The sequence below is a fragment of the Rhinichthys klamathensis genome, unplaced genomic scaffold, assembly GCF_029890125.1.
Source record: "Rhinichthys klamathensis goyatoka isolate OS25496 unplaced genomic scaffold, OSU_Roscu_1.1 h1tg000136l_1, whole genome shotgun sequence".
NCBI lineage: Eukaryota > Metazoa > Chordata > Actinopteri > Cypriniformes > Leuciscidae > Rhinichthys > Rhinichthys klamathensis.
The window spans coordinates 17,414-43,226 of record NW_026606671.1 but is presented as its reverse complement, the minus strand read 5'-3'; the positions used below and the strand labels follow the sequence as shown (position 1 = coordinate 43,226).

The window sequence follows — 25,813 nt, the reverse complement described above, 5'->3', positions numbered from 1 at the left end:
TCTCTTGAATGTAAGATGAAAAACTATGTAAAAATGCTTACCTCATCTAATCAAAGGTATCCAAGCCCATTTTATGGTATAAACTCAGAGAATGAATCTGTGTTCAGTCATAATTGACATGATAGTAATAAAAGGCTCGCAAACCCCCAGGGGTTCAAGTACCCAGCGTTTGGGAAACACTGCATTATGGTATTGCCTTTGGGAAAGGATTTGGCCAAAAAGTATCTTAGGAGGCAGCATAGTTATGTCTAGTTTTGAAGAGCCATTGTATCTGGACTATAAGCCTATGATGCCTTAAACGGTGGCCTCCGCAAGGTTTTGGGACCGAGCTTACATGTGTGCTGAGGAGACGTACCTTTCTTCTCTACAAAGGTAAAGTTAAATTTGTGAGTCTTGCACTTGGTTCCATCTCCCCCGCAGACGCCGCACTTATCTTCCTGCAGAGCTGATCCAACCACATTATCACAGCCCACTTTCTGAAGGGAGAGAGACACCATAAGCAAAAGGAAACTAAGCACACACATTTAAAAGAGGTACACGCAGTTATTCACCTCACAGTCTCCGTACACACACACACTGTAGGGATCTTTGTAAGAGCAGCGTGTTCCATCTTCCACCTGAGTCTGCATGTTGACTCCAGCTCGCGTCTCTTTGGATTGACAGTACAATTTGCAGCGTTGCTTAGCTAAGGAAAACAAGACAAGAGAGATCCTTGAGAGATGGATTGAGATACGACAAAAAGATCAAGTGCATATTACAGTAACAAGGATTGAGAAGAGCTTGAATTCTTAAAAGAAAAATTGCAATAAATTTAATCACATTTAATAGTTACAAAATTTACAAAATCCTTAGAAAATCTTTTCCACAACTAGTACATCTTGGTTCAACAGAGGATAGACTTAGATCATGTTATTCGATGGTTTATACAAAAAGAAAAAGAAAAAAACCTTGACTAAGTGTGAATGGTCTCCAGGTAGTCTTTACGTGGTCTATAAATGCATTGTACATTATATCATCTCAGACGGATTCCCAGCATCAGCGTGTACAATCCCAAAACTTGACACTTCTGTTCCAGAAGTACATTCTAAGTCCAGCTCAATTTCCCATAAAGACCAAAAGTTATACATGAACAATGTGATGACTGATGGGATATCCTAGCAATTTAAAACAATTTACTTGCACTCTGTGCGGAAAAAACAAAAGTATATCTTCCTGATCAAAAAGCAAGACAACTCAACAAATCAAGGCCAAAAGAGTACAATTCTCTTGAGTGCAAGATTTAAAAAACATAATGTAAAAAGAATTATCTCATCTTTTTAAAGGTATCCAAGCCCATTTTACGATATGAGACATAAACCACAAACATTCTTGTGTGAATTATTCTGCGTTCAGTCATAATTGACCGGACAGTAAGAAAAGGCTCAAAAAGTTCCTCTTTACATGAGCATTACTTTGAATGTACTTGTGTTGATCATAAAACTAAGGGGGATCTCCATAGAGCTAATGACTCAGGAGGGATTTCATGTTTTCAGTGATGTCATGAACGGTGTAGAAGTACACGTGGAAAAAAGTGCCCACCGTGTAAGTGAGAGCAGCTGTGTGGAGAGATGGATTACATCAGCCTTGTTGACAAACTAATCTTGATTGTGTAGGACAGGAGTTAGGAACTATTTGAATAAAATGTACAATTTAAATGATTTAAGATATTAAAATGAAATTATATAAAATATAAAAAAAAATTTTTTTTTTAAATTCCAGCAATAGATTACATAGTGTTATTTTTTTTTTCTATTTGGCCTTTGCTTATTGTTCAGAAATACACTTTCAGAAAAAAAACAGCTTGACACTAGGCCTCAAAAGTACATATTTGTACTTTACCTCACCCATCCATAAAGGGTTAGTATTAGTACATTAAAAGTATATATTTAGTACCTTAAGATTTCAAGGTGGGTGTATTGTATTGTACTGTTTTAGGGTACTTTTTTATTTAAACCTGTTATTTTAAAATTTTCTGTGGCTGTTTGATGTAGTATTTGTGGCCAATGCTGTCTAGTTGTTTTGTAGCTCAGTATCTGTTGTCAACTCAGTCTGTGAAATCTGCCGTGTTACTTACGGTCAGGGTGTTCATAAGGCAGCCATTGGTGCCAGGTGTTCTGGTACTCAAACTTGTTGTCCATCATGCTACATTGCTCGGCTCTGTAGTCATGGTACAGGTCTTTACACTCATGTGTATTACACATCTGGAACTGAAAGCTTGGACCGGCGCAAGAACGTCCACCATTAGCTGGACTGGAGGAGGTTAAAGGAATTGGAAAAAATTATTAGTTATATGTGAGATAGATAGATAGATAGATAGATAGATAGATAGATAGATAGATAGATAGATAGATAGATAGATAGATAGATAGATAGATAGATAGATAGATAGATAGATAGATAGATAGATAGATACACACTATGGATTGTCACAAGCTCGGGTGCGAAACTGTAGTCCTCTTCCACAGGGGCGAGAGCAGGCACCAAACTCACTCCATATACCCCAGCCTCCATCCTGTTTTATGATGTCTGGAGTCAGCCACATACAGTGGCCTTTAAAACAGTGCTGAGAGAGGAAGAGAACAAAGCAAAACACATAAACACAGAGGAAGCGAGTGAGTCTAACGCATCAGGACATATTTGCATTAAAGGCTGAGTGGCGGTACCTTCCCTTCTCCGCATGTGGTACCATCAATGGGCGGCCCTTTTTTGGTCTTGCAAAAGAAGGGGTTGTCTGGGTGAGCGCACCAAAGCTGCTTACAGGGGTCAAAGGTGCGATACTGAGAAATAGAGGAACAAAAAGAAGAAAATTAATTCTCAACCTCACACACACTCTGAATGAGAGAAATCTTACAACAAGACGCAGCTGGTCAGATGGTCACAAGGCTAGGATCAATCGGAAGGATGTCAGATTGGGTAAATATAGTTCCCTTTCGAGAGGTTCCTCCTATTGCGTAAGTAGCTTACGCTATGGGAAAACTCCTCTTCTCGAGAAATATTGAAGTCTTTATGTAAAACGCATTGCAGCTGCACAGCATACAGCAATGAGCGAGGCAGCTCGGTCATTGGCTGTGCTGCGGCAACTGCACGAACCTATGACGGGGCGACTCTGAACCCGCTTCCAATGAGCGTGCTTCGCGCCCGCGCGCGTCAGAGCCCGCCAATATGGGTGTGGCCAAGGGCTATATATTGGGCGCCCCGTCGTCTGAGTTCTTCAGATTTAATCTCCTTCAGCAAAGACCTTCTCTTCGCTGGATCCTCGGGATTTTTGGAGTCTTTTCGCCGCCGCCGTCGACAAGCCTACAGCAGGACTGCTACGAGGACACCGGCGCCTTCAGCCGCCTTCGATCGCCTTCTGCTAAGCCATCCGGCGTGCATCACCTATATCCTTTCAAAGCTACCAGTGTTCGCCCCCGCGACACTTTTCTAAAAGAGCAAATTAACTGGGCGTTGTTTCAAATGCCTTCCTGCGCCTCGTGTCGAGGCCCTCTTCAGGACGGGGATCGTCACATCATTTGCGCCCACTGCCTGGGACCGGACCACGCAGAGGCTGCCCTTACTCGAGGCGGATGCCCCGAGTGTGACGCCCTGGGCCTCACCGAGCTGCGCGCTCGCTTCGCCGCTTTTGCCGCGAAAGAGCCCACCACCACCGTGCTTCCATCCCCTCTGGTCGAGCCGCGCAAGAAGAAGCGCCGCTCACAGAGGCCGCCAGAGCACGTGGTTTGCAGTGACGTCACGCCGGGCCAATCCCCACGTGCTTCACCACCACCCGAAGACTCCCCGCCGCCAGTCCAGTTCACACAGGCGGACCAGCACCCCTCCAGCAGAGCGATGGGTCTCGTCTCGTTTGGCACGTCAGGGGATGACGATGAAAAGGATGACAGCCTTTCCTTTGATGCTGCATCCGACGACTGGCCGGGCTCGTCCTTCGACCCCGCACCATCGACGTTAGCGGGCACGAGCGTGGGCTCCAGCATGGACTCGGAGATCGTCCGCATCCTGTCTAAGGCCGTGGAAGACCTCGGGCTCGATTGGTCTTCCCCGGAAGAACCCGCCCGCAGCCGACTGGACGAGTGGTTCCTGCAGGGGCGCCGGCAGGCTCCTCGGCAAAGGCCCTCCCCTTACTTCCCGGAAGTTCACGACGAACTCACGAAGTCGTGGAAAGCCCCGCACTCCGCTCGCCTGAAGCCTTCTTTCTCTTCATCGCTCTCCTCTGTGGACGGCGCGAAAGAAAGAGGCTACGAGGGGACTCCGCCCCTCGAGGAGGCTGTGGCCAATCACCTGTGCCCACCCTCCACCGCTGGATGGAAAGCCAGAGCTTCTCATCCCTCGAAGCCTTGCCAAACTACTTCAGCTCTCGCCGGTCGCGCATACGCTGCGTCAGCGCTTCACTCAATGGCTGTCCTCCAAGTGTTTCAAGCCAAACTTCTCCGCACCATGGACGAGTCTGGACCTGATCCTGAGGCATTCAAGGATCTGCGCAGCGCCACCGACATAGCACTGCGAGCCACAAAAGCCACCGCCCAATCCATCGGCCGTGCCATGGCTAACCTGACTGTCCTTAAGCGCCATCTGTGGCTGACGCTAACAGAGATGAAGGATGCAGATAAGGCGTCGTTCCTCGACGCGCCTATCTCCCAAAGCGGCCTGTTCGGACCAGCGGTGAAGGAGTTCGCTGAGCGCTTCACCGAAGCCCGTAAGGATTCGCAGGCTATGCGTCACTTCCTGTCCAAGCGATCTAGCTCATCGCAGAGCCGCCAAAAGCCGCCTCAGCAGCAGCGAGTCAAGACGGCACCTCCCGTCTCTCAGCCCAGACCTGAAACTGACTTCCGACGCCGCTCGCGCTCTGCCAACAGGAAGCAACCGCCCGAGCGACGGGGACCTCGGCCCAAGATTGTGCTGAACCCAGAGCCTCGTAAGTCTTCCTAGCTACAGGGAGAAAGAGAGAGAGCGCGTGTCTCGCAAAAGCCGGACCGCTCTCTCCAAAGCGTTTAAAGCATTACCCAGTCCCCTTACAGGCGGCTGAAAATGTCTGTACAGCACCCAAAGGGCCAGCCGCACAGCTCGCTCACCTGCAAACAAACGCCGCTTTTACGGCGACACACAGAAATCACATAAAGAGCCATTTTCTGCCTGTGTCATTAAGGGGTCACGTGTCCACACTAAAGTGCGCATTCCCACATATCAAAACTGTCAAAGCAGTGCCAAATGCTTTCCCAGCTCAGGCTGGACGCCCCATAAATGTAGATTGTGTGCCCACTGTCATGTATGCACCACTACACATAAGCACTGTTCCCACAGTTATAAACACTTCCCCAGTAAAAGCGGGAAATTCTATAAGAGTAGCGCGTGTGCCCGCTGTTATGCACGCACCCCAACTCACAAACACTGTTTATATGGCCAAAAACCTCCCGCCATGAGCGGGAAGTTTTATGAAAGTGGTGCGCGTGCCTACCACAGTCTATGCACCCCCACCCATAAGCACTGTCCATACAGTCTTAAACATTTCCCCAACTCACACTGAGCATTACGGATGTGGCGAGCCTGCCTGTAATCTCACACGCACCCCTGCACTCGGCATTCAACAAAGCTGCTCAGCGCGCACCCGCGCCTCTGAGAGCTGTAAGCTCAGTATTAGCACAGGGGGATTTGCCGGCGGGAGCCATACGTCACTACGACACGCCCTCAGCCAGCATTCAGCCCATATCTGTGCGAGCGAAAGCTTGGGAAAATATCCCCGGCATGCCGAAATGGGTTCTGAACATAATAAAACAGGGTTACTCGCTTCAATTCGCTCGCAGACCGCCCCGCTTCACAGCGGTGGTCGAGACGAAAGTGAGAAAAGATGTTTCACATGTTCTACGCACCGAGGTGCTCAAACGTATAGAGAAGGGCGCTATAGAAACAGTCCCTCCCTCTATGAGCGAGTCAGGTTTTTACAGTCGCTATTTTCTCGTCCCGTCTCGTCTCCGCCCCATTCTAGATCTCAGACATCTGAACAAAGCTTTAATGATTCGCTCGTTCAGAATGTTAACAACCAAGCATATCCTCGCGCAAGTTCGCCCGGGGGATTGGTTTCTATCTGTGGATCTGAAAGACGCTTACTTTCACATTCCGATAGCGCCTCATCACAGGCCATTTCTGAGATTCGCTTTCGAGGGACAGTCATACCAGTACACAGTACTACCATTCGGCCTGTCACTGGCACCCCGTACATTTACGAAATGCATGGATGCAGCACTTTCCCCCCTGAGACAGCGGGGAATGCGAATACTGAATTATCTCGACGATTGGCTAGTCCTAGCACAATCAGAGTGCCAGTTAGTGACACACAGGTCTTGGATTATCAGTCATCTAGAATGCCTGGGTCTAAGAATCAATTTTGCAAAGAGCATGCTATCCCCCAGCCAGAATATTTCTTTTCTGGGAATAGTGCTAGACTCATTGCAGATGACGGCGCGACTCTCATCAGAGCGCGCGCTCACTATCCGCGCAACATCGTTCAGAGCGGGGGCGCACGCCCCCGTCAAGCGATTTCAAAGGATCCTCGGTCTCATGGCCTCGGCATCAGCTGTACTCCAGCTGGGATTGTTGCACATGCGTCCTCTCCAACGCTGGCTCAAAAGCCGTGTCCCCACTCTCGCGTGGCGCTCGGGCCACTTTTTAATCAGAGCGAATCACGGCTGCATAAAAGCCCTGACGCCCTGGAAAGCTGTCGACTGGTATCAGTCCGGTGTGAGTCTGGGCGTGAACACAAGGAGAAAAATGATCACGACAGATGCCTCCAAAATAGGTTGGGGGGCCCTTTACGAGGGCAGGCCTGTCTCCGGCTTGTGATCAAACCCGGAGAAGCGCCTACATATAAACTGTCTGGAATTGAAAGCGGTCGCTTTGGCTCTCAGAGCCCTGCTTCCGTACCTGAAGGACGAGCACGTCCTGGTCCGAACGGACAACATGACGGTAGTCTCGTATATAAATCGCCAGGGTGGACTCAGGTCGAGCTCCCTGCACTCGATGGCCAGGGAAGTCATCCTATGGTCCCAGCGCAACCTGCGCTCGCTGAGAGCAGCGCATGTGCCAGGTGTTCTGAACCAGGGAGCGGACATGCTGTCCAGAGACAAAGTTCTCCCAGGAGAATGGTCTCTCCACCCCCTGACGGTTCAGTGGTTATGGCAAACCTTTGGCAGAGCAGAGGTCGACCTCTTTGCCTCCAAGGAAAATGCACACTGCCCTCTCTTCTTTTCAAAGAGCACAGACGCGCTCGCCCAAATCTGGCCGAGCCGCCCGCTGTATGCCTTCCCTCCGGTCGCGATGCTACCTCAGGTCATCAGTCGGATCAGGGAGGAGAAATGTGCAGTGCTCCTGGTAGCCCCACTCTGGAAGAACCAGACGTGGTTTCCAGAACTGATGCAGATGATGCAATCTGCCCCATGGCCGATTCCGCTGAGGCTAGACCTCCTCAGGCAGGCCAACGGGATGATCCTCCATCCCCGCCCCGATCTGTGGGCCCTTTATGCATGGCCCCTCAACGGGTTCCCGGGAACCTCCCCAGTGGAGTGTTGAGAACCATCACTGAGGTGAGAGCGCCCTCTACGAGGCGCTTATATGCCCAGAAATGGAAGGTGTTCAGTGACTGGTGTGAATCCAGGAACCAGAATCCTGAGACATGCGAGGTACTGAGTGTGCTCGTTTTCTTACAAGAGCTGTTGGAGGCAGGCCGCACCCCCTCCACGCTCAAAGTATATGTGGCTGCCATAGCGGCTTCACACGACCCTGTAGAAGGACGCACACTAGGGAAAAACTACCTAGTTGTTCGTTTCCTGAGGGGCGCCAGGAGGATAAATCCCCCACGCCCCCCCTCAGTGCCGATCTGGGACCTGGCCACGGTCCTGGACGCACTCAAAAGTGCCCCGTTCGAACCCCTCCGAACTGTGCACCTTAAACAGCTCTCGCTCAAAACTGCTCTCTTGCTTGCTCTCGCCTCGGTCAAGAGAGTGGGCGACCTGCACGCGCTGTCATCAAGCGCTACCTGCCTGGAGTTTGGACCTAACGACAGCAGAGTTGTCCTCAGGCCAAAACACGGGTATATTCCTAAGGTGCTCTCTACACCCTTCAGAGCACAGGTGATATCTCTGGCCGCGCTATCGTCTCCAGCAGACGAAAGCGACGCTAATTTACTCTGCCCGGTCAGGGCGCTCAGAGTGTATTTGGAACGTTCTGCCCTGTTCAGACAGACAGAGCAATTGTTCGTATGCTTTGGCAGCCGCACCAAAGGTCTCGCTGTTTCAAAGCAGAGAATATCGCGCTGGATAGTTGATGCTATAGCGCTGGCTTATGAGGCCAAGGGCCTTCAGTGCCCCTTGGGCATCAGAGCTCACTCTACGAGAGGCATGGCCTCCTCGTGGGCGTGGTCGAGTGGGATACCCATTCAAGATATTTGTGCGGCAGCAGGCTGGGCCTCACCGTCAACATTTATCAGGTTTTATAACCTACAGGTCCCCTCATTGCACTCCAACATACTGTCGGTCTAACTATGCATAGGCTGGAGTGTGTACATGCTGAGCATTATCCCCTCCCTTATAGGGTCCGTCTCTGACTGACTTAGAGGGTTTTTCATGCATATCAGTACATAAAAATGTGCTTGTGTGTTTTCTCTGGACGCCCATTGGGCCGTTCCACATTGTCCCTTATAAAGCCCGCCTTCGGCCGGCTCGTTGGATAATTACTTTGCTAAAAGGCTCAGGCATCTGCCTCCGGCTTAATAAAGCGAAGTCAGCACGCACGGCTTTTTACATGGAGTTCCCATAGCGTAAGCTACTTACGCAATAGGAGGAACCTCTCGAAAGGGAATGACTCCGTTACTAACGTAACCTCGGTTCCCTGAGAGGAGGGAACGAGTATTGCGTAAGCTGCCGTGCTTGTGCTTGGTCAGTTCGCTTCAGTCGATTGAACCTAAAGAACTCAGACGACGGGGCGCCCAATATATAGCCCTTGGCCACGCCCATCTTGGCGGGCTCTGACGCGCGCGGGCGCGAAGCACGCTCATTGGAAGCGGGTTCAGAGTCCCCCCGTCATAGGTTCGTGCAGTTGCCGCAGCACAGCCAATGACCGAGCTGCCTCGCTCATTGCTGTATGCTGTGCAGCTGCAATGCGTTTTACATAAAGACTTCAATATTTCTCGAGAAAAGGAGTTTTCCCATAGCGTAAGCTACTTACGCAATACTCGTTCCCTCCTCTCAGGGAACCGAGGTTACGTTAGTAACCGAGTCGTTAACTGTTCTTTCCAAAGACAAGATGATGTGTAAATATTATTTAAATAGCCTTGTAAATCTCCAATAATCGAAAAAAACATCCATTAAAGTGTGTCTCTATAATAAATAAATGTGTTTGTTTTTATGAATTGTGAATTGTTTTCCTTTAAAAGGTGTTACAAAAATGTGTTACACTTTGTTTTTTACAATATATACATTGTATTTTATTCAATAATTTAATATAATATAATATTATAACAGGACTCTGTGGAGAAATCTAATTCGAAGGAAGTCATCATCGGACACGATGGACAGCAATTGAATATAATATAATAGCGATGTCACGTGTCACAATTATTTAGGCAAGATGAAACAGTATGAACCATTTTCAATAATGGGCAGGTTACATTTATGTAACAAAGCAATCTCATGCAGGCAAAACAAAACAATGAAGAACAACTGTTTTAGTTATGATACAGCTTCTGACCAAGAGCACAGTTAGACAACAGAATGCTAGGCAGTGATGTGATATGGCCTCAAATGCTAAGCAAAATCTCTCTTTTTTTCCCTCCCTTGGAGAGGCGTAGTCGTCAGGACCAGAATCTCTGGCTGTGGTACTAATGATGACACTCCATTTAGCAGGATCCTAAACCCAACAAGCGTTTCAAACACATCAAGACACTAAGTGCAAAATAATGGCTCACAGTTTTCAGCAGTAGCCAGCTGGCTGCTCGTGTTATCTCAGTTTGAAGATTGTTTAAAGTGTGCCAAGCTAAATAGCAAATAAATCTTTTCTGATGAATGTACTGTAGAAAACTCACTGAAAAGTCACCAGGTTGCAATGACATGGTTAACTTATTAAAGGGATGTTCAAAAAAAGTTTGAGCTCTGTTGAGAGAATCTGTAGCATGCTTTCAATTACCACAGCAAATCATTTTGTCCCTCAGAAATTGTGTTCACATTAGTGTTTTTACAACTGAAGTCTAGGGCAAGGCATTCCAGAGAGTTTACAAGCAGAAATGTGTCACTCGTGTTTTCGCTGAAGCACTAAACTATGTAAAAAACACGCAAACATGTAAAGTTGTCAAAATCACCCTTTTAGCAGTGAGACAACTGTTCTGGGTGGATGACCTCCAGTTATGCATTATACTAATGTAATTCCTGTTTGTTGAGTTTGCTCATTGTACACATGTAGTATATAGACATCAATTTCAATACACACATTTTTTTTTTTTTTTAAGAAACTGAAGGACAAGTCAAAATTAGGGATACGCTCCAAGAGACTTTTTTGTAGGTATTGGGTCATTACATGCATGTACCGAATTTCGTACACTTATGTAAAACGTAGCAGGAGGCGCACTCCGTTGAACCTTTATAGGTGGCGCTATCGAGCCATTTTGCCCCGCCCAATTTTGAAACCCATATCAGATGTAAATTTTCGCCATTTCTGACGCGTGTGCAAATTTTCGTGAGTGCATGTTTAGGCCCTCAAAAATGCAATTAATTTCGGAGAAGAATAATAATAATAAACAGAGCAATTCCAAGAGGGTCCTCGCACCATCGGTGCTCGGGCCCTAATTATTTAAATGATTACATTTGTATTAAACTCAAGCATTCCTTTAACCTCACGTCACACAGGCTGTTAAAAAAACTGTGCCAATAAATTCCAAAATAAGGAAAAGACGACTGTGGGTTTAGTATCCCGCTGTGTACATGACTGCAAAATGACAATGAGTTCAACACCAACCAATAACATGTAATGATTAACAATAAGACCATCTGAATTGAACCAAGTTCAAACGAAAGAGGCCACATTGCGACTGAGGAGAACACCTTACCTGGGCTCCTGATGGCCCCACCTTTTGCAGCTAAGGGAATGGTTTAACAAGACAGTGAAGTACAGTCCAAGCAGTGCTGTTCAGCTGGAATTTCTTTTTTTCTGAGCAGAAATGATTCTTGAAATCATTTTTATCCAGTTTTGTGAAAGCAACATCAAGTGATTTCAAACTCATGCCATCTGGTTTTGATTATCTGATCATTTTCTATTCAAAAATATTTATTTCCTCAAAAAAGAATCGCAAACAATATAATTAGCCTCACATTTTCTCTCAGATAGATGTTGACATCATTTTAAAATGTGGTGTTTATAAAATGTGTTTTGTTGGGAACCTGGAATTTTTTCTCTATAAAATAAAACCAGCTGATCTGCTATGAAGGATTTTAAAACCTGGTCCTTCTTGTTCACTAAAAGATTTGTTCACCCAAAAATAAAATAAGTTTAAAATAACCATTTTCTCACCCTCGTGTAAATCCATATAACATCAAGTCATATGGACCACTTTTATGATATATTAAGGGTGTTTTTGTGTCCTTTGTAAAGCCTGAATGGATTTTTTTTGTTCAAAATCCTCCTTTTATGTTCCACGGAAGAAAGAAAGCCATATGAGTTTGAAATAGCATGAGCGAGAGAAATAGTGACAAAAACATTTTCTGGTGCACTATTCTGTTCTTTTAAGCTTTTTCCCTTCAGCATGTACAGATATCAAAACTCAGTCACTTAACACAACATACTGTGGTATATTCATAATGCATTATTAGCATGTATAACACATAATACTGGGTCATGGCGATCTATGGTGAACCCAATGACCACAAATGGTGATTGTTATGGCAAGCTGATGGTCAATTATACATGCTCGTAGTGATTTTACAATCTCATAAAAAATAATGCATTATTTGAATGAAAAGGCCTGTGAGGCAGTTAATTCAAGACTCACCGCTGTGCACATCATATATCCGGCCCCAAAGTCAAAGCGACACTGTTCGTCCATAGAGTAATGCAGCCCGGGCAGCTGTGGAAGCTCCTCCCACGTGTGCTCGTACGGGTCATCACGGAGACAATCATATGAACTACACAGGCAGAATGAGGTAGTATATAATCCACAGTTGTATTAGTAGAGTTTTGGTTGATTGGGTGTGTATGTACATGTAGTACTCACTGCAGGTAGCGGCTCAGTTCCTGTTGACTGCAGCGGGACCAGAGGAACCGGTGGAAAGCGGCCTGCACCAGTGGGGCCATTATGCTTCCCATTTGCACCTCATCTCCACAACGGTTCCCCTGCCCATCATGCTCCATTCCCAACCTATAACACACACATATAGTACATATATTATTGTATATACAAACAATTTACATTTTTTGAGGACAATTTATTTTGCCATTTTTAGATTTTAATACATTTATGAAAAGACTTTAGTCAGGGAAGATACCATATGGAATTGCATAAATTTGTTCCTGGACTAATCATTTTCTTAAATGAATTGGTTGAGTGAAGGAATCAACGAGTCAGTTTTATAGGCTTTGCTTTGTTCCTGAATGAATTTGTTTTTTTGAACAAATCGTTTGAGCAAATAACTCAATGACTCACTCATAAGACAGTGGCTGCATCTGAAATTGTACACTTTCTGAGTAGGTACTTTCTTTGAATAAGTAATTACTTCACAAGTGTTAAAAAAGTATGTTCTGTATAGTATGAATGTAATTTGGACGTCCTGCCTCCGTCATGTTGTCATTGTCATGTGACCAACCAGCGTCAGTTGCATCACTTCACTGTCATTCACAAATACTCTCCCATGGCCTCGTGGGACAGTAAAATGAACATCGGATGCACATTTCAGAATCACGGTGGAAGTAGTAAGTAATCCGGATACTTTTTCGCCAACTGTTTTATGAAAACTGTAAATTTGCATATACTAATCTTTTCACCTACAATATAGTTGGGAAGTATGCAGTTTCGGATGAAGCCAGTCACTTGTTTAATTTCTAAATTAATCAGTGTTTTAAACTAATCGGTTGTGGTGTGAACAATCCAATGATTTGCTGTTTCACTAACAGACAGTCACTTTTTGCCACCTAAAGGCATTTCAGTGTAACTTGCAGAAAGAGTCACTATAAAATCCCCACTACTAATACACTAATTAGCAATACAAAAAGTGGAAAGTCATTTGTCCGATTGCTGCTCTACTAATAAGATTCAAAGGCCTGGGGCCGGTTGCATGAACCGCTAAGACTAGTCTTCCAAGTTAGACATACATTTTTGTTTCTTTAAGACCGTTCTTAACTTTTTAAAATCAGTTACATAAAAATGTAGATTGGCCAAATCTTATACCAAAAAGTAAGACTGATTACCCCTCATACTAACTAGATCTTAAGACACTGTCTTAACATAATGGCTATGTTTATGCAACTGGCCCCAGAACTACATTTTGAATAAATTAAAATATATGATATAGCTTTTGACACACTGATATTAGGTTAAGTAGGGGTGCAGCAGGTACTCACACATGGCCGGTTTCATGTGCCACCACAAAAGCAGACGAGAAACCATCTTCATGGTTGAGAGTGCAGCTCCGTACGGGATGACACATGCCTGTGACAGGAGCGTAACCTAGCAACACATAAGAACACCTTATTGAGTTTGTCCTCCTCACATCTTCATCACCAAACACGTATGTTTTGTGCTTATTTTCCACTGATCTGAGGCCTGAGGTCACGATCATTTCAAGATCATTGTGGCATGTTCTTGTAGACATCAATTTTTCAAAGTGAGTGTGTGAGTTCATGTTTGAATAATCATCTGCTTTTATTACCAACATGTTTCAATCTCTGGAGGTAGATGATGCTATGCTGGTGAGTGTGTTTGTGCAATTTACCCTGCATCCCCGTGGGTCCAAACTCTTGACGAGTGAGAAAGATGGCGTGATCGTGGTAATCTTTATCATTTGTGTCCTTCCTCTGCTGTTCGAAAGCCCATCTACACACATTCTCCAGACTCTGAGAAGGGTTGCCCAGCTCAATGAGACTCGCGGACTGAAAGCATACATGAGAAGGAAGTTACGCTCAAAGCTTAATTTTGATTTCGCTATTGGGATCTGGTGGTGGTGTGAATCAATTCCAAACATCTAAATTAAGTTGTGGGTTTCAATACAAACTATTAAAGGAACAGTTAATTAAAAATGTACATTCTATCACAATTTCTGACAGAATCTGTTGTAAAATGTTGGTGTGTTGCTCGCATAAACCTATGACTTCAGAAGACCTGGAATACAGCACATGGGTCATATGGAAAATTGGAAAAAATCAACTAGTATTGCACCAATATAAGTATGTACAAAAGTTCAAAAATTTTCAAAAGTTTGATGTCGGTAAGATTTTTAAATGTTTCTGAAAAAAGTATCTTATGCTCACCAAGGCTGCATTTCTTAGATAAAAAAAAAAATCCAAACTATTTTCTACTTTAATATATTTTAAAATGTAATTTATTCCTGTGATGCAAAGCTAAATTTTCAGCATAATTACTCCAGTGTTCAGTGTCACATGATCCTTCAGAAATCATTCTAATATGCTGATTTGTTGCTCAAGAAATATTTCTTATTATTTTCAATGTTGAAAACAGTAATGTTTTCACAATTCTTGGATGAATAGAAAGTTCAAAATAAAAATATTTATTTGTAATATTATAAAGGTCATTACTGTCACGTTTGATCAATTGAATGAATCCTTGCTTACATTTTTTTATTATTATATTATTATAATTAATTAAAAAAGAACGTACTGACCCCAAACTTTGAAATAGTAGCAAATAACCACAAGAGAGTAGTGTGATATAATTGTATAATAGCATTGCCCATTTAAATTAATATTAAATAACTTTAAATGACCATTTAATCCTAGTAAACCTATTAAATTTCATATAAATTGCACCTCACACTTGCCCCTAAGACATCCATCAATTACTGAACACTGAACAATTGTTGTTTGTTATTACACTGAGGGATGAATCAAAAAAATTTTTTTTTGCGGTCAAATCACAGATGCTGAACCTAAGCTGTTCCTTTAATCAGAGGACAGACTCTTAAACAATTACATCAACACAAACTTCAAAAGCACGACACAATTTTTCATCAATCATTTAGTATCATTAACGCCCTTTAAGTACTGAACGATCCAATCGATATAATTTAGTGAAACTGAACACGTTGACATGAAATGTTTATACAATAACAAAAGAAAAAAGTTGAAACCCCGGCAGCCATGACAGTTATTATTGCTTCATTTCACACTTGTGTGAACACAGACGTAAACATTGCTCTGGTTTTTCGCCGCATTCTGTGCAGGAAGATAAATGTGTGCAGAGAAACATCCAGACAGGAATGCGCGGCTGTGTTTTGATGACATGGCCACGAGAGCCATTGGAAGTAGATCCTTTCCAGATGTGTGTCCTGAAACTGCCTTTCTCTCCCTGTGCCTTGCTCTCATGCTTCTTGCATTGTAACAAGGTCATGCACTCTGAGAACTACGCTGCAATGTCTTCATCAACCAGTAGAGGGAAGCTTCACCATTCCAATGCCTTGCTGTGCACCATGGGAAAGAAAAAGGGTGGTGGGAAATAACTCCACTCAGCATCGCTCTCAGCACAAGTGCATCCACAGCTTTATTCTCGCATTACACTTCATTTATTTGTGACTGATGATTTTTAAGCGGTAGGTTTGTGCGCAGGCAGCAAACTAACGTAAACTAGTTACTAAACACATGATTTATCTTCACTTATCACTGATATGTTTGTTGATAATGTCACAAAGGGTGTTTCTCGGGATTCTGTACACAGGAGACTTTATCTTGTTCTTGTTAACGGAATACATGACAGACGTGCAAGCATGCTCATTAAAAGAACGTCTCGGCATCTTTATAGTCTCTGTGATCCGCTGAACACACACACACACACACACACTCTAGCGCGCTCTGTGGATTGATGCTGGGTGTGTCGTGTCAGGGTCTCTTTATCTTTTTCGGCGCTAGGTGAGGGGAAGAGCGGAACAGATGTGCGGAAGAGACTGTGATGTTGAAACCTTGTTGGAGGTGCGAGGGGTCACTCGGTTGATCGTGCGTGCCGCTGCCGGCAGCAACGGTTGCCACAGTAATTGGGAATGATGGACAACCTGCTGGCAAGACGGGCGAGGCTGCATGCTGATTGGGGCTGAGGCGGCAGGGGAGAGGAGTGGGTGTGGAAGAACCAGGCGTTTGTGTATGAGCGAGAATAAGAGGGAGGGAGAGGTGGAAAGAAAAAGATGCAGATGGAGAAAGATGTATATCTGTAGCATGCTACTGAAATAAGTGGGTGATCCTGGGAGATTTGAGAATGCGAGTGAGTGTGAATAAGAAAAGACAGTGGGAAGGTTTCCACACTGAAAGATGAGTGAAGTAAGTGAAGTCAGGTTAACAAATCTGCAATGAAATTACTAAAATGGAACAACTGCATTAATGTGCCTCTATTAAAAGGTACCTATTATGCTAAATTCACTTTTACATGGCGTTTGAACATAAATGTGTTTTGGCAGTGTGTGTACACAACCACCCTATAATGATAAAATCCCCATAAATCATAAGCACTGTCTCAGAACAAGCAGTTCTCAGATTCGGGGCAATGTGACGTACTTTTGCACAAGGCCCGCCCACTGTTGACTGACACTGCTGCTTTTAGCGTAGACCCGCCCTGAGTGATCTAAACACAGTCCGCCATTGTTTTGACACCGGAGCAGCTGTAGACAAGAATGTATCCAAAGCGATTGAGGTGTTTTGTTGTTGAATGTAAGAATGAACATAGCAGTCTTCATTTACTCTCGTTGTTACTCGAGGATGGATCTGTAACAGTTACCAACTGTTCGTGATCCAGCTTAAGGTCTCCGAAACGATATGCCTAATGTTACTGATGATCAGTGATCACGGCAGAAATGAAAGTGAGAGTGCGCACTTTATTACAGATATAAAGTTTACTAGTTTATTAAGCACCCCTAAAAAGGTGTGTATATACGTATTTGTTTACTGTGTTTTGTGTAATTCGCTGTGTAAGTAAGTTATGTTGATGATAATGAAAGGGAGAGAGAGAGTTTATGGATAAGACTTTAATGCGCACTTCTTATACTGTGTTTATTCAGCTCTTACAGTGATTCCCTGGAGTAAAACTAACGCTTCATCTTTTGTGTGATGTACAACAAACTTCATTGAACTCATCAGTATATTTTTGGCCACCATTCGGACACGGTCCGCTACAACAGGCTTGTACTAATGGTGGATAAAAGCAAGATGAAAAATAAGTTATAACAGTAATTAAACTAAACTATACCTGTTCTTTTTCCATACAGCATATATTCTCTGACTCTGTAGGCATTATTGTCCGACTCCGGGTCGAAATGAACACCGCTACTGAGAGTTTCTGTTTTGATATCAGATGAGATTGTCCTGACAGAGCGCAAGCTCGTGAGGCTCCGCCCTCTACGCCGGCAGCAGCTGCTCATTTGCATTTAAAGGGATACACACTAAATTGTGCATTTTTCTGAGCCTCAAAAAGTGACAATTTAAATATGCTTTAAAAAAAATTCTGTTGGGTATTTTGACCTAAAACTTCACATACACACTCTGGGGACATCAGAGACTTATTTTACATCTTGTGAAAAGGGGCATAATAGGTGCCCTTTAAACAGGAAGTAAAAAGATAATCTTGTAAACATGCAAAGATGAAAAAGAAAAAAGTGAATGATAGTTTTATCATCCTAAGACATCCGTAGAGACTAACCGTACATTGAGTTATGATAGCCATGAATTGAGTTCTGAGTGTGTGTATTTGCTTTAATTAAATAATATGTTGGGACAAACTAGTTTAATAGGCTATTATTCAATTATGTTTAAAGCACTTATTTACAAATTGATGTCATGATAATCCTGTAAGAATGTGTTCATTTAAAAAAAATATGCATATTCACTAAGATAAATTCTTCAAGATAAATTCTTGAAATGTATTCGTATGAGCACAACTAAAAAAAGGACTACGCCTGCCTAATAGAAATGAATGCTTACTGTATTATTTAGTTTTTTTTTTTAATTAGAGAAAATAAATGGGATCTTGCATTAAAAAAGCTGGATGGATAACAACATGTGAATAACAAATTAACTATACCGGCAAATATGCATCAAAAAAGTCATGTGACTTAATAACATGCATTGTAGCGAAGAAAAAGAAAACATTTTTGCTCAAATCCCCATGATGGTTTTGTTCCCCTTCGTTAGCTCACTATGACGTGAGTCAGAAGTGATTCTGACGAATGGGGATTGCTTGCGAGAGCCTATCTACTTCGAGTGAAACTAAACGAGCCAATGCACATTGGCATGTGATAATTGCACCAGCTGCTGTGCATCGCGGCGCGAGCATATAATGAGCAGCAGGTGCACCGCATCCCTGTCTTTCGCTTCGGAGCCAGACAGTGAATGCTGTTCCTGCGGCCGAGCCCGTGTCTTTCCCTCGACAGAGCCTGCTCTGTCGTCTCTGCTGGTGTTCTTCCCCCCTATAACTAGACTGGAACCACCCCAGAGACTGCCATATGTTGTACTACCCTGCTTGGCTAGTCCATATGTGTATCCGTCAGAGTGCCTCCCTCAGGGGTAGGATATGGCTTCCGCAGCGTTTCCTTCCCCAAGGGCACGCTTTCCCAGCGTTATCCAATAAGTCACACTGAGTGAGTCTTGCGGAACAGCAGTGACTGACCTACTCTGCTTAGCGCTCCTACTTTCTGCCCAACACTGCGGTCAAGCCAGGAGGCTGAAGCGGAGCGCTGGAAGGGCCAGCAGCCATGGCGTTTTGTTAGATATCCCTATTCGTCAGAATCACTTCTGACTCAAGTCATAGTGAGCTGACGAAGGGGAACGTCTCGGTTACGTATGGTAACCCTCGTTCCCCGAGAAGGGAATGGAGACGTGAGACCCCTCGCCACAGTTGCTGAGCTTACGCTGGACAGCCGAGTCACAAGTCCGGCTCCTCAGCGGAAAAACAAGGATGCGACGCAATTATCGCATGCATTGGCTCGTTTAGTTCCACTCGAAGTAGATAGGCTCTCGCAAGCGATCCCCATTCGTCAGAATCAATTCTGACTCACGTCTTCGTTCCCTCCTCGGGGAACGAGGGTTACCATACGTAACCCAGACGTTCTCTTGAACACATGGTATGGAAATGCTGGTGTATTCGTGAAATCTTTTTGAAATATTACATTTGTTTGTATAAATTAAATACAACATTTGGATGGAAACCAGGGTGATAATTGTTAACTATTAAAAACAAATTAAAACGATTAAAACGATTAAAAACAAATATATATAAACTAAAACAAAAACTGAAAATAAAAGTAAGAGCTAATTCAAAATGTTAATAGAAATAATAGAAACTTTAATAGCATGTAAATAATACTAAAATAACAGCGATGGAAACATTTTTGTTTAAAGTTTAAATCCTGCATGCAAATTTTCCATAAACTAGGTATCAGGAATGCATTCAATAGCATTTAATTGGTGTATATGTCATATATGCCAGGATCTGCTACTTGGCCTTGGTGTCAGAACATTTTTTCTCTTTAAAATCATTGTATATTTACTTTGTATCTAAATTGGGTTTCGACAGCCAGCCCACAGGTCAACCAACCCACTGGGAATGTCCCTGTGGCCACCACATCCCTGAATGGAGTTAAACAACATTTTAAGTCACAGTGAGAGGCAGACGAAGCGTGACCACCAACAGACTGAAGGAAAAAGACAGAATGGAAAGGAAACCAGAGGATGTATGAGCATAGAGACAGAGATGAAAAGAGAACTGACAAAGAGATAAACAGAGAGAGAGAGAGAGAGAGAGAGAGAGAGAGCCCTGTGTGCTAACCGCCTGATGAGTTCATGTGGGACAGTTTGCATTTTAAGAACTTAATCCTCGAAAGACAAGGCCAGAGGGACAATCACCACAAATCAGCGTAGGAAACGCCATCTGCCTGACCCGCTGCAGACCTCTGTCTCTCCATCTCACCTGAAACTGCACGTAATCAGCATGTAACCTCACACACTATCTGTCACTGAGGAAAAAAATCACCATTTATCATAATGGCTGGTGGTATAGTGTCTCAGTAAGAAGAGCAAAATTTGAAAGGCACCATAGCGTTGTGAGCTATTCCTCCCGCTGGGTGAACTGACATTTGTGGTAATGGTAAGCTCCGTCGCAGAGATAGAGAGGTGATGGATTGTCATGTTTAAGTGGCTTAAAAATATCTTCCTCATGGGTAACACATCCAGATAGAACTCCTAGAGAAAAGATCCTTTCTTCCTGAACCTGATACTGATTGAATAAATGGCGTAGGTGTTTGTGGCGAGCAGGACGAGGTAGAGGGCCGTGGGAGAACGGCGCGAGGCCGGTGGCGTGATTGCTGATGAGCGACACCTGTGCGACGCACCGGTCTCGTATCTCTCAAGGAGGAGCGGAAGCATAAAAGGATGAGCGACGACAGTGAACATCGAGAGAGGACCAGGCCTGGATTTATGTTGTATTTCTGTATTGTATGTGGCAGCAGTCGTCCTTGAGGGACTTTTACTTTCGTTTTGTTATTTGTTTATTTCCTTATTATATAAGTTTGTGAACGTTTGCCGGTTCCCGCCTCCTTCCCATAACACAAACATTGCTACAGTGTTAACTTCACAATTGATTAAGATGCATTTTTCCAGACATCATATTATTCAGATTTTCCCAGAGGAAAATTGCTCTTTCAAATCTCAGCTGTGTTTGTCTCAGGATTGTTTCATATAAAGGTGAAGTATGAAAATAGTGGCACCAAACAGAATTAATGTCACAAAAACAATAATAACAAACATTCTGATCATCTGCCATTGTCAAAAAAAATACAAATATATATTATTCGCACCTAACTCACATTATTGGTTGTCAATGTTGCTGTGTCGGGTTCGGGTAGGTCAAACAAAGAATGTTGAAAGGTTTTAACCAATGGGAATCTAACCTATAAAAGCTTAATTAAATGTTAAATTGGCATGAGAGAAAGTATTTTAACAACAGCAACAATAAAATACACACTTGACCTAGTTAAGCAATATCACATTAGCAAAAATAATTATATTTCAGCAAGATTGCAAGTGTGATATTGCTTTTATTCAACAGTTCAATGAACTTAAAGTTAATATTGAGTAACTTACATTTTAGACAAAATGTTGCCAATTACTGTTCAAAAGGTACAAAACAACAGCAAAATTAACCGTTTTGTCTCTGAGAAATGCACAATGGTGGCTTTCCTGAAAGAATTCGTGTTTTTGAACAACTCAGATGAATAAATGATTCAATGAATCTCTCATAAATGATTGAATAGATAATTTACTCATTGATTCATGTTAATGAAACAATAATTTAATTATTTTGTTCCTGAATGTATCAGTATTTGTGAATTAATTGGTTAAGTAAATAATTCAATGGCTCTCTCATAAAGGCAGTCACTTGTTTGTTCCTGAATGAATAAGTGTTTTGAACAAATCGCTTGAATGAATGATTAGAATGATGGGGAAATGGGAACAAATCAATGATTCACTCATAAAAATAATTAAGTGTTTTGTTCCTGAATGAATTAATCAGTATTTATGAACAAATCAGTCATAGGCAGTCACTTGTTTTGTTCCTGATGAATCAGTGTTTTGAACGAATCACTTGAATTAAAGATTCAATGTCACTCATAAAGACAGTCACCCATCACCACCAAATGGCATAAGGATGTAAAATATGGAAACCGTCACTGAAAAATCTCCACCACTAATGCATATGTAATGCACACTATTGCTATTCATTTCATTTAATTTCTGTCTAGGGGAGATATTGAAGAGATATGGGATTTTCTTATTGAGGAACTGTGTCAGATGAAAGCTGAGCCTAGAACTGTGGTCACTATCAGGTCAATCACATCTGAGACTGTCTCCAGTTACAGGAAGAGCAGCATTTTATGGAGCTGTGTTTATGAATGAGGCAGGGTCATCATTGATTGTTTGTCTGACATTCTTGATTCTTCTTCCCAGAATCCTTTGCTCAGTCCCATAGGGGAGGTGCTGGTGTGTGCGTGTTTATGTGTTGGGATTGGGGGGTATTAGGAAGGCAATTGCATAACATCAGCGCTTTGGTGTTGAACTGTGAAGGCGTGTGACTTTGAAAAGACTCCCATGGGAAAGCTATGCTTTTAGTTCCCGTTTGCTCAGTCCGGTGGAATAACAGGCCCAAGGCCATGGTGAGCACCCAGCAGAAGGGGGTGGGAAAAGATGTGCATGTAAACTAAGCTAGGAGTGTGTTTATGTGTTTGTGTTGGTGTGAGTGTTAGATGGAGGGTGGAAGAGAGAGAGATAGATGTGTCTATACATGTTTGCTGCTGATGCAATATGTCAACCTGTCATGATACAGAACGGCAAAGGTGCTAAATGGCTACAGACAGCGAAATTGATAATTTGGGAATTTTTGTAAAAAAAAAAAAAAAAAATGTTTTAGGTAACATTAATGCTCTATCAAGGTGAAAACTAGAGTCTGAAAATGAAATCAGTCTCAGATGAAACACCAACTATTAAAGAGAAGTGTGTCATTTCTCCACTACTACTAGCTACTGTACACCAAACTGAATTAAAAAATAAAGTTTCCCAATCACTTCAATTGATAAAAAAAAAAAGATCATGCCATTGGTTGATCCACAGCTTAATGTGTGGGGCTCCTCAAACAATGTTGAAACTGTCACAAAACCAGTTTACACGTTTTGGGAAGTTAGCCTACAAATTGTTTGCTAATATTTGTCTCTGAAGCATTAACTAAATGAAAGATTACACCAAAATATGTCAATTGAAGTTTTTTTTATGTAGATAAAAGATGTACTGATAAAAAAAACTATTATAATGTATAATAAAACCAATAAAATAGCAAATAGGGCACATTTTAATTTCATGCTGACTTTAACTTTTCATCTGATATTTGATGTATGATGTCATTAGAGTCATGATTCACACACAATGGTTCTTACTTTTTTGGCATCCACCAAAACAATCCGAACTAGCACCACGTTTATTCGTGCCCCGAGAGATTGGTCATGATAGATCTCGTTAACCTGTGAAGAGAGAAAAGCAGTGTTAGGTCCAACATTAAGAGCTTCATATTGAGACCGATTGATATTGTGAGCGTAAAAAGTCTCACTATTTGCTTTAATAGGTGTTTTACCTATTAAAGCAAATTATGTTCAACTTCATACTGAATACCCTTTAGATTCATGTTTAGATTCATACCTTTTAGACACATTTCAGCATTATGTTAGAAAATAAGTGTGGTGGAAAATGACTAGCATCACTTAAAGCGTTTTAAAATTAAACTGATTATAAATACTAACCCTAACCCCAAACTTTTTTCAATTTGTACACTAAAGTTCAAAGGTTTGGGGTCAGTAATTTGTTTTTACTAGCAAGGATGCATTAAATGTAAACATTAATAGTGTTACAAAAGATTTCTATTTTAAATAAGTGCTGCTTTTGAACTTCCTATTAATCAAATAATTCTGGAAAAAAATCTTTTAGCAGTATCTTTAAGAAATATTAAGCAGCACAACTGTATCAACATTGCTGCTCTAGAAAAAGTTGTGATTATCATCAAATCAGATTTCTGAAGGATCATGTTACACTGAAGACTGGAGTAATGGCTGCTGAAAATTCAGCTGTGCCATCATCACATGAATAAATTATATTTTACAATTTTTCACAAAATTACTGATTTTACAGTTTTTTTTTTATCAAATGAGTGCCGCCTTGCTGACCATTAGAGACTGTCAAAAACATTGCAGGCTTCCAGAGCAGTACAAACACAAACTTTTGAATGCTAGTGTACATAAAATACATTTAGTCCCTATGAAGCTAATGTTTCAGCTTAAAACATAACTCTAGACTAGTCTGATAAGCTGGTTTTAGAGGGGTTTCGAGAAGAAAAAAAACAGCTAGAACATCTCACGCCAGCTAAGACCAGAAAAACATCTGAGGCCAGGTAATTTTCAGCATGGTTTTTCAGGTTTTACCAAATTTTGGGGGTCATTTGGTCCCCATAGACACATGTAGAAACACACAGGCAAACTGCAGAGCTGGACCCAATGATGGTCAAGAGAGCCTTTTTCATTTCCCATGAGTCTGCAGTTTGACTTCTCACCCCGCGCCTCGGCCATCTTTACTTATTCAGTTTGCTGAAGGATAGGCCTAATGCACTGTGGGAAACGCGGTTCCCAGACAGAGAGGGAGACAGAGGCAGACAAATTGGTACAGAAGTTCAGACATTGTGTCCTCTGCCGCTCTGGAAGCCTGCTAATGAGACACTGAGATGTATACACAGCCAACAATAATGAGATTTCTGATGGACAGACTGCGGGAGGGGGAGCGAGAATAAGAGACGAAGACAGACAAGAAGAAAGGGGCTTAAAAGAGGGCGGCAAGGAAGAAGGAAAATGTGGAAAAGGATTATACAACATGCTTTCCGAACCCGATGTGTCGCTGCACCGACTCACCTGCTCTTTTACATTGCCAAGCAACCTGCAAACTTCAGAATGGGGTGGAGCCCTGTCTCTCTAACTCTCTCTCTCTCTATATGTATTCCTGGCATTCCCTCTTCGTTTGACTGTCAGAATATGTTTTGGTTGTGCTGTCTGTTTGTCAGTGTTTCGTTATGTTTCTGCAGACTTTGTTTTTACGATTCACAACTTTTCTGAATTCATCATCTCATCCCCTTTAGTTTCAAATAGTATATGTGTCTACAGCTGCCAAAAGCTTATCTTTCAAACTAGTGGATAGGCCTTTACCGTAGGGTTTGCCAAGATTTCTTCAGAAATTCTAAAGAGCGCAGCTCTTAGGCTTGGTTGCCTTAGTAACCATGTTAATACAGATGCCAGGTGACCATGACTCCAGTGTTCCGAACTTTAATGATCGTTAAACACGACTTTCATACGGCACAAACTGTGCAACACCTCAGGACTCTGCATTAGGAGAAGCAGTGCATAATGGGATATGGCTACTGCCTTGTTTCCAGACTTCACTTCAAAGAAAAATAAATACATGGCTGGCAGTGAAAGTTTATTTCTCTCATATTATTACAGTATAAGCTAGGGCTGAAAAGTATGATATATACTATATGTATTGTATAATTATGTGAGAGTAGCAGTGTATAAATTGGCATTCTGCTGTCATTTGCATTTGTGCATTTTGGCAATCCAAAAAAAGTAACTTACGATGCAATCAAATGGTTTTAAGCCAGTTATTTATATATATTTTTGAATATATTTGTGTCAGTAGGAAATATCAGTTTACATTTCCAAACATTCATTTTTAGTGCCTAAAACTTTTCACAGTACTGTAGCTTTGCAGGTAGGAAGTGGACTTCAAGCGATTTCTTCAAGTGGACTTGATATCTCTGTGTGGAGCATATGTATTCACAACTTTTCTGAATTCTTCATCTCTTCCCCTTCAGTTTCAAATCAGTATATCTGTCTGTAGCTGCCAAAAGCTTGTCTTTCAAACTGTGTATGGACATACAGTATATATATATATATATAGCCGGCCAATTTGGCTACTAAATTTTAAGTTACCGGCCATTCAGAACTTCTAGCCA

At 42.6% G+C, this 25,813-nt stretch overlaps 1 protein-coding gene across 1 annotated transcript in view; it reads right to left on the bottom strand.

The window, feature by feature from the left end:
- LOC130089729 (A disintegrin and metalloproteinase with thrombospondin motifs 2) overlaps window positions 1-25,813 on the bottom strand; it is a gene marked incomplete at its 5' end in the record, with an annotated part of 47,740 nt that overhangs the window by 12,205 nt on the left and 9,722 nt on the right. Inside the window, 10 exons of the mRNA XM_056257225.1 lie at window positions 356-476; window positions 552-685; window positions 2,114-2,289; window positions 2,457-2,602; window positions 2,703-2,816; window positions 12,065-12,197; window positions 12,287-12,430; window positions 13,630-13,735; window positions 14,001-14,157; window positions 23,202-23,285. Coding sequence (XP_056113200.1) covers window positions 356-476; window positions 552-685; window positions 2,114-2,289; window positions 2,457-2,602; window positions 2,703-2,816; window positions 12,065-12,197; window positions 12,287-12,430; window positions 13,630-13,735; window positions 14,001-14,157; window positions 23,202-23,285 — 1,315 coding nt within the window. The remainder of the gene's footprint in view (window positions 1-355; window positions 477-551; window positions 686-2,113; window positions 2,290-2,456; window positions 2,603-2,702; window positions 2,817-12,064; window positions 12,198-12,286; window positions 12,431-13,629; window positions 13,736-14,000; window positions 14,158-23,201; window positions 23,286-25,813) is intronic.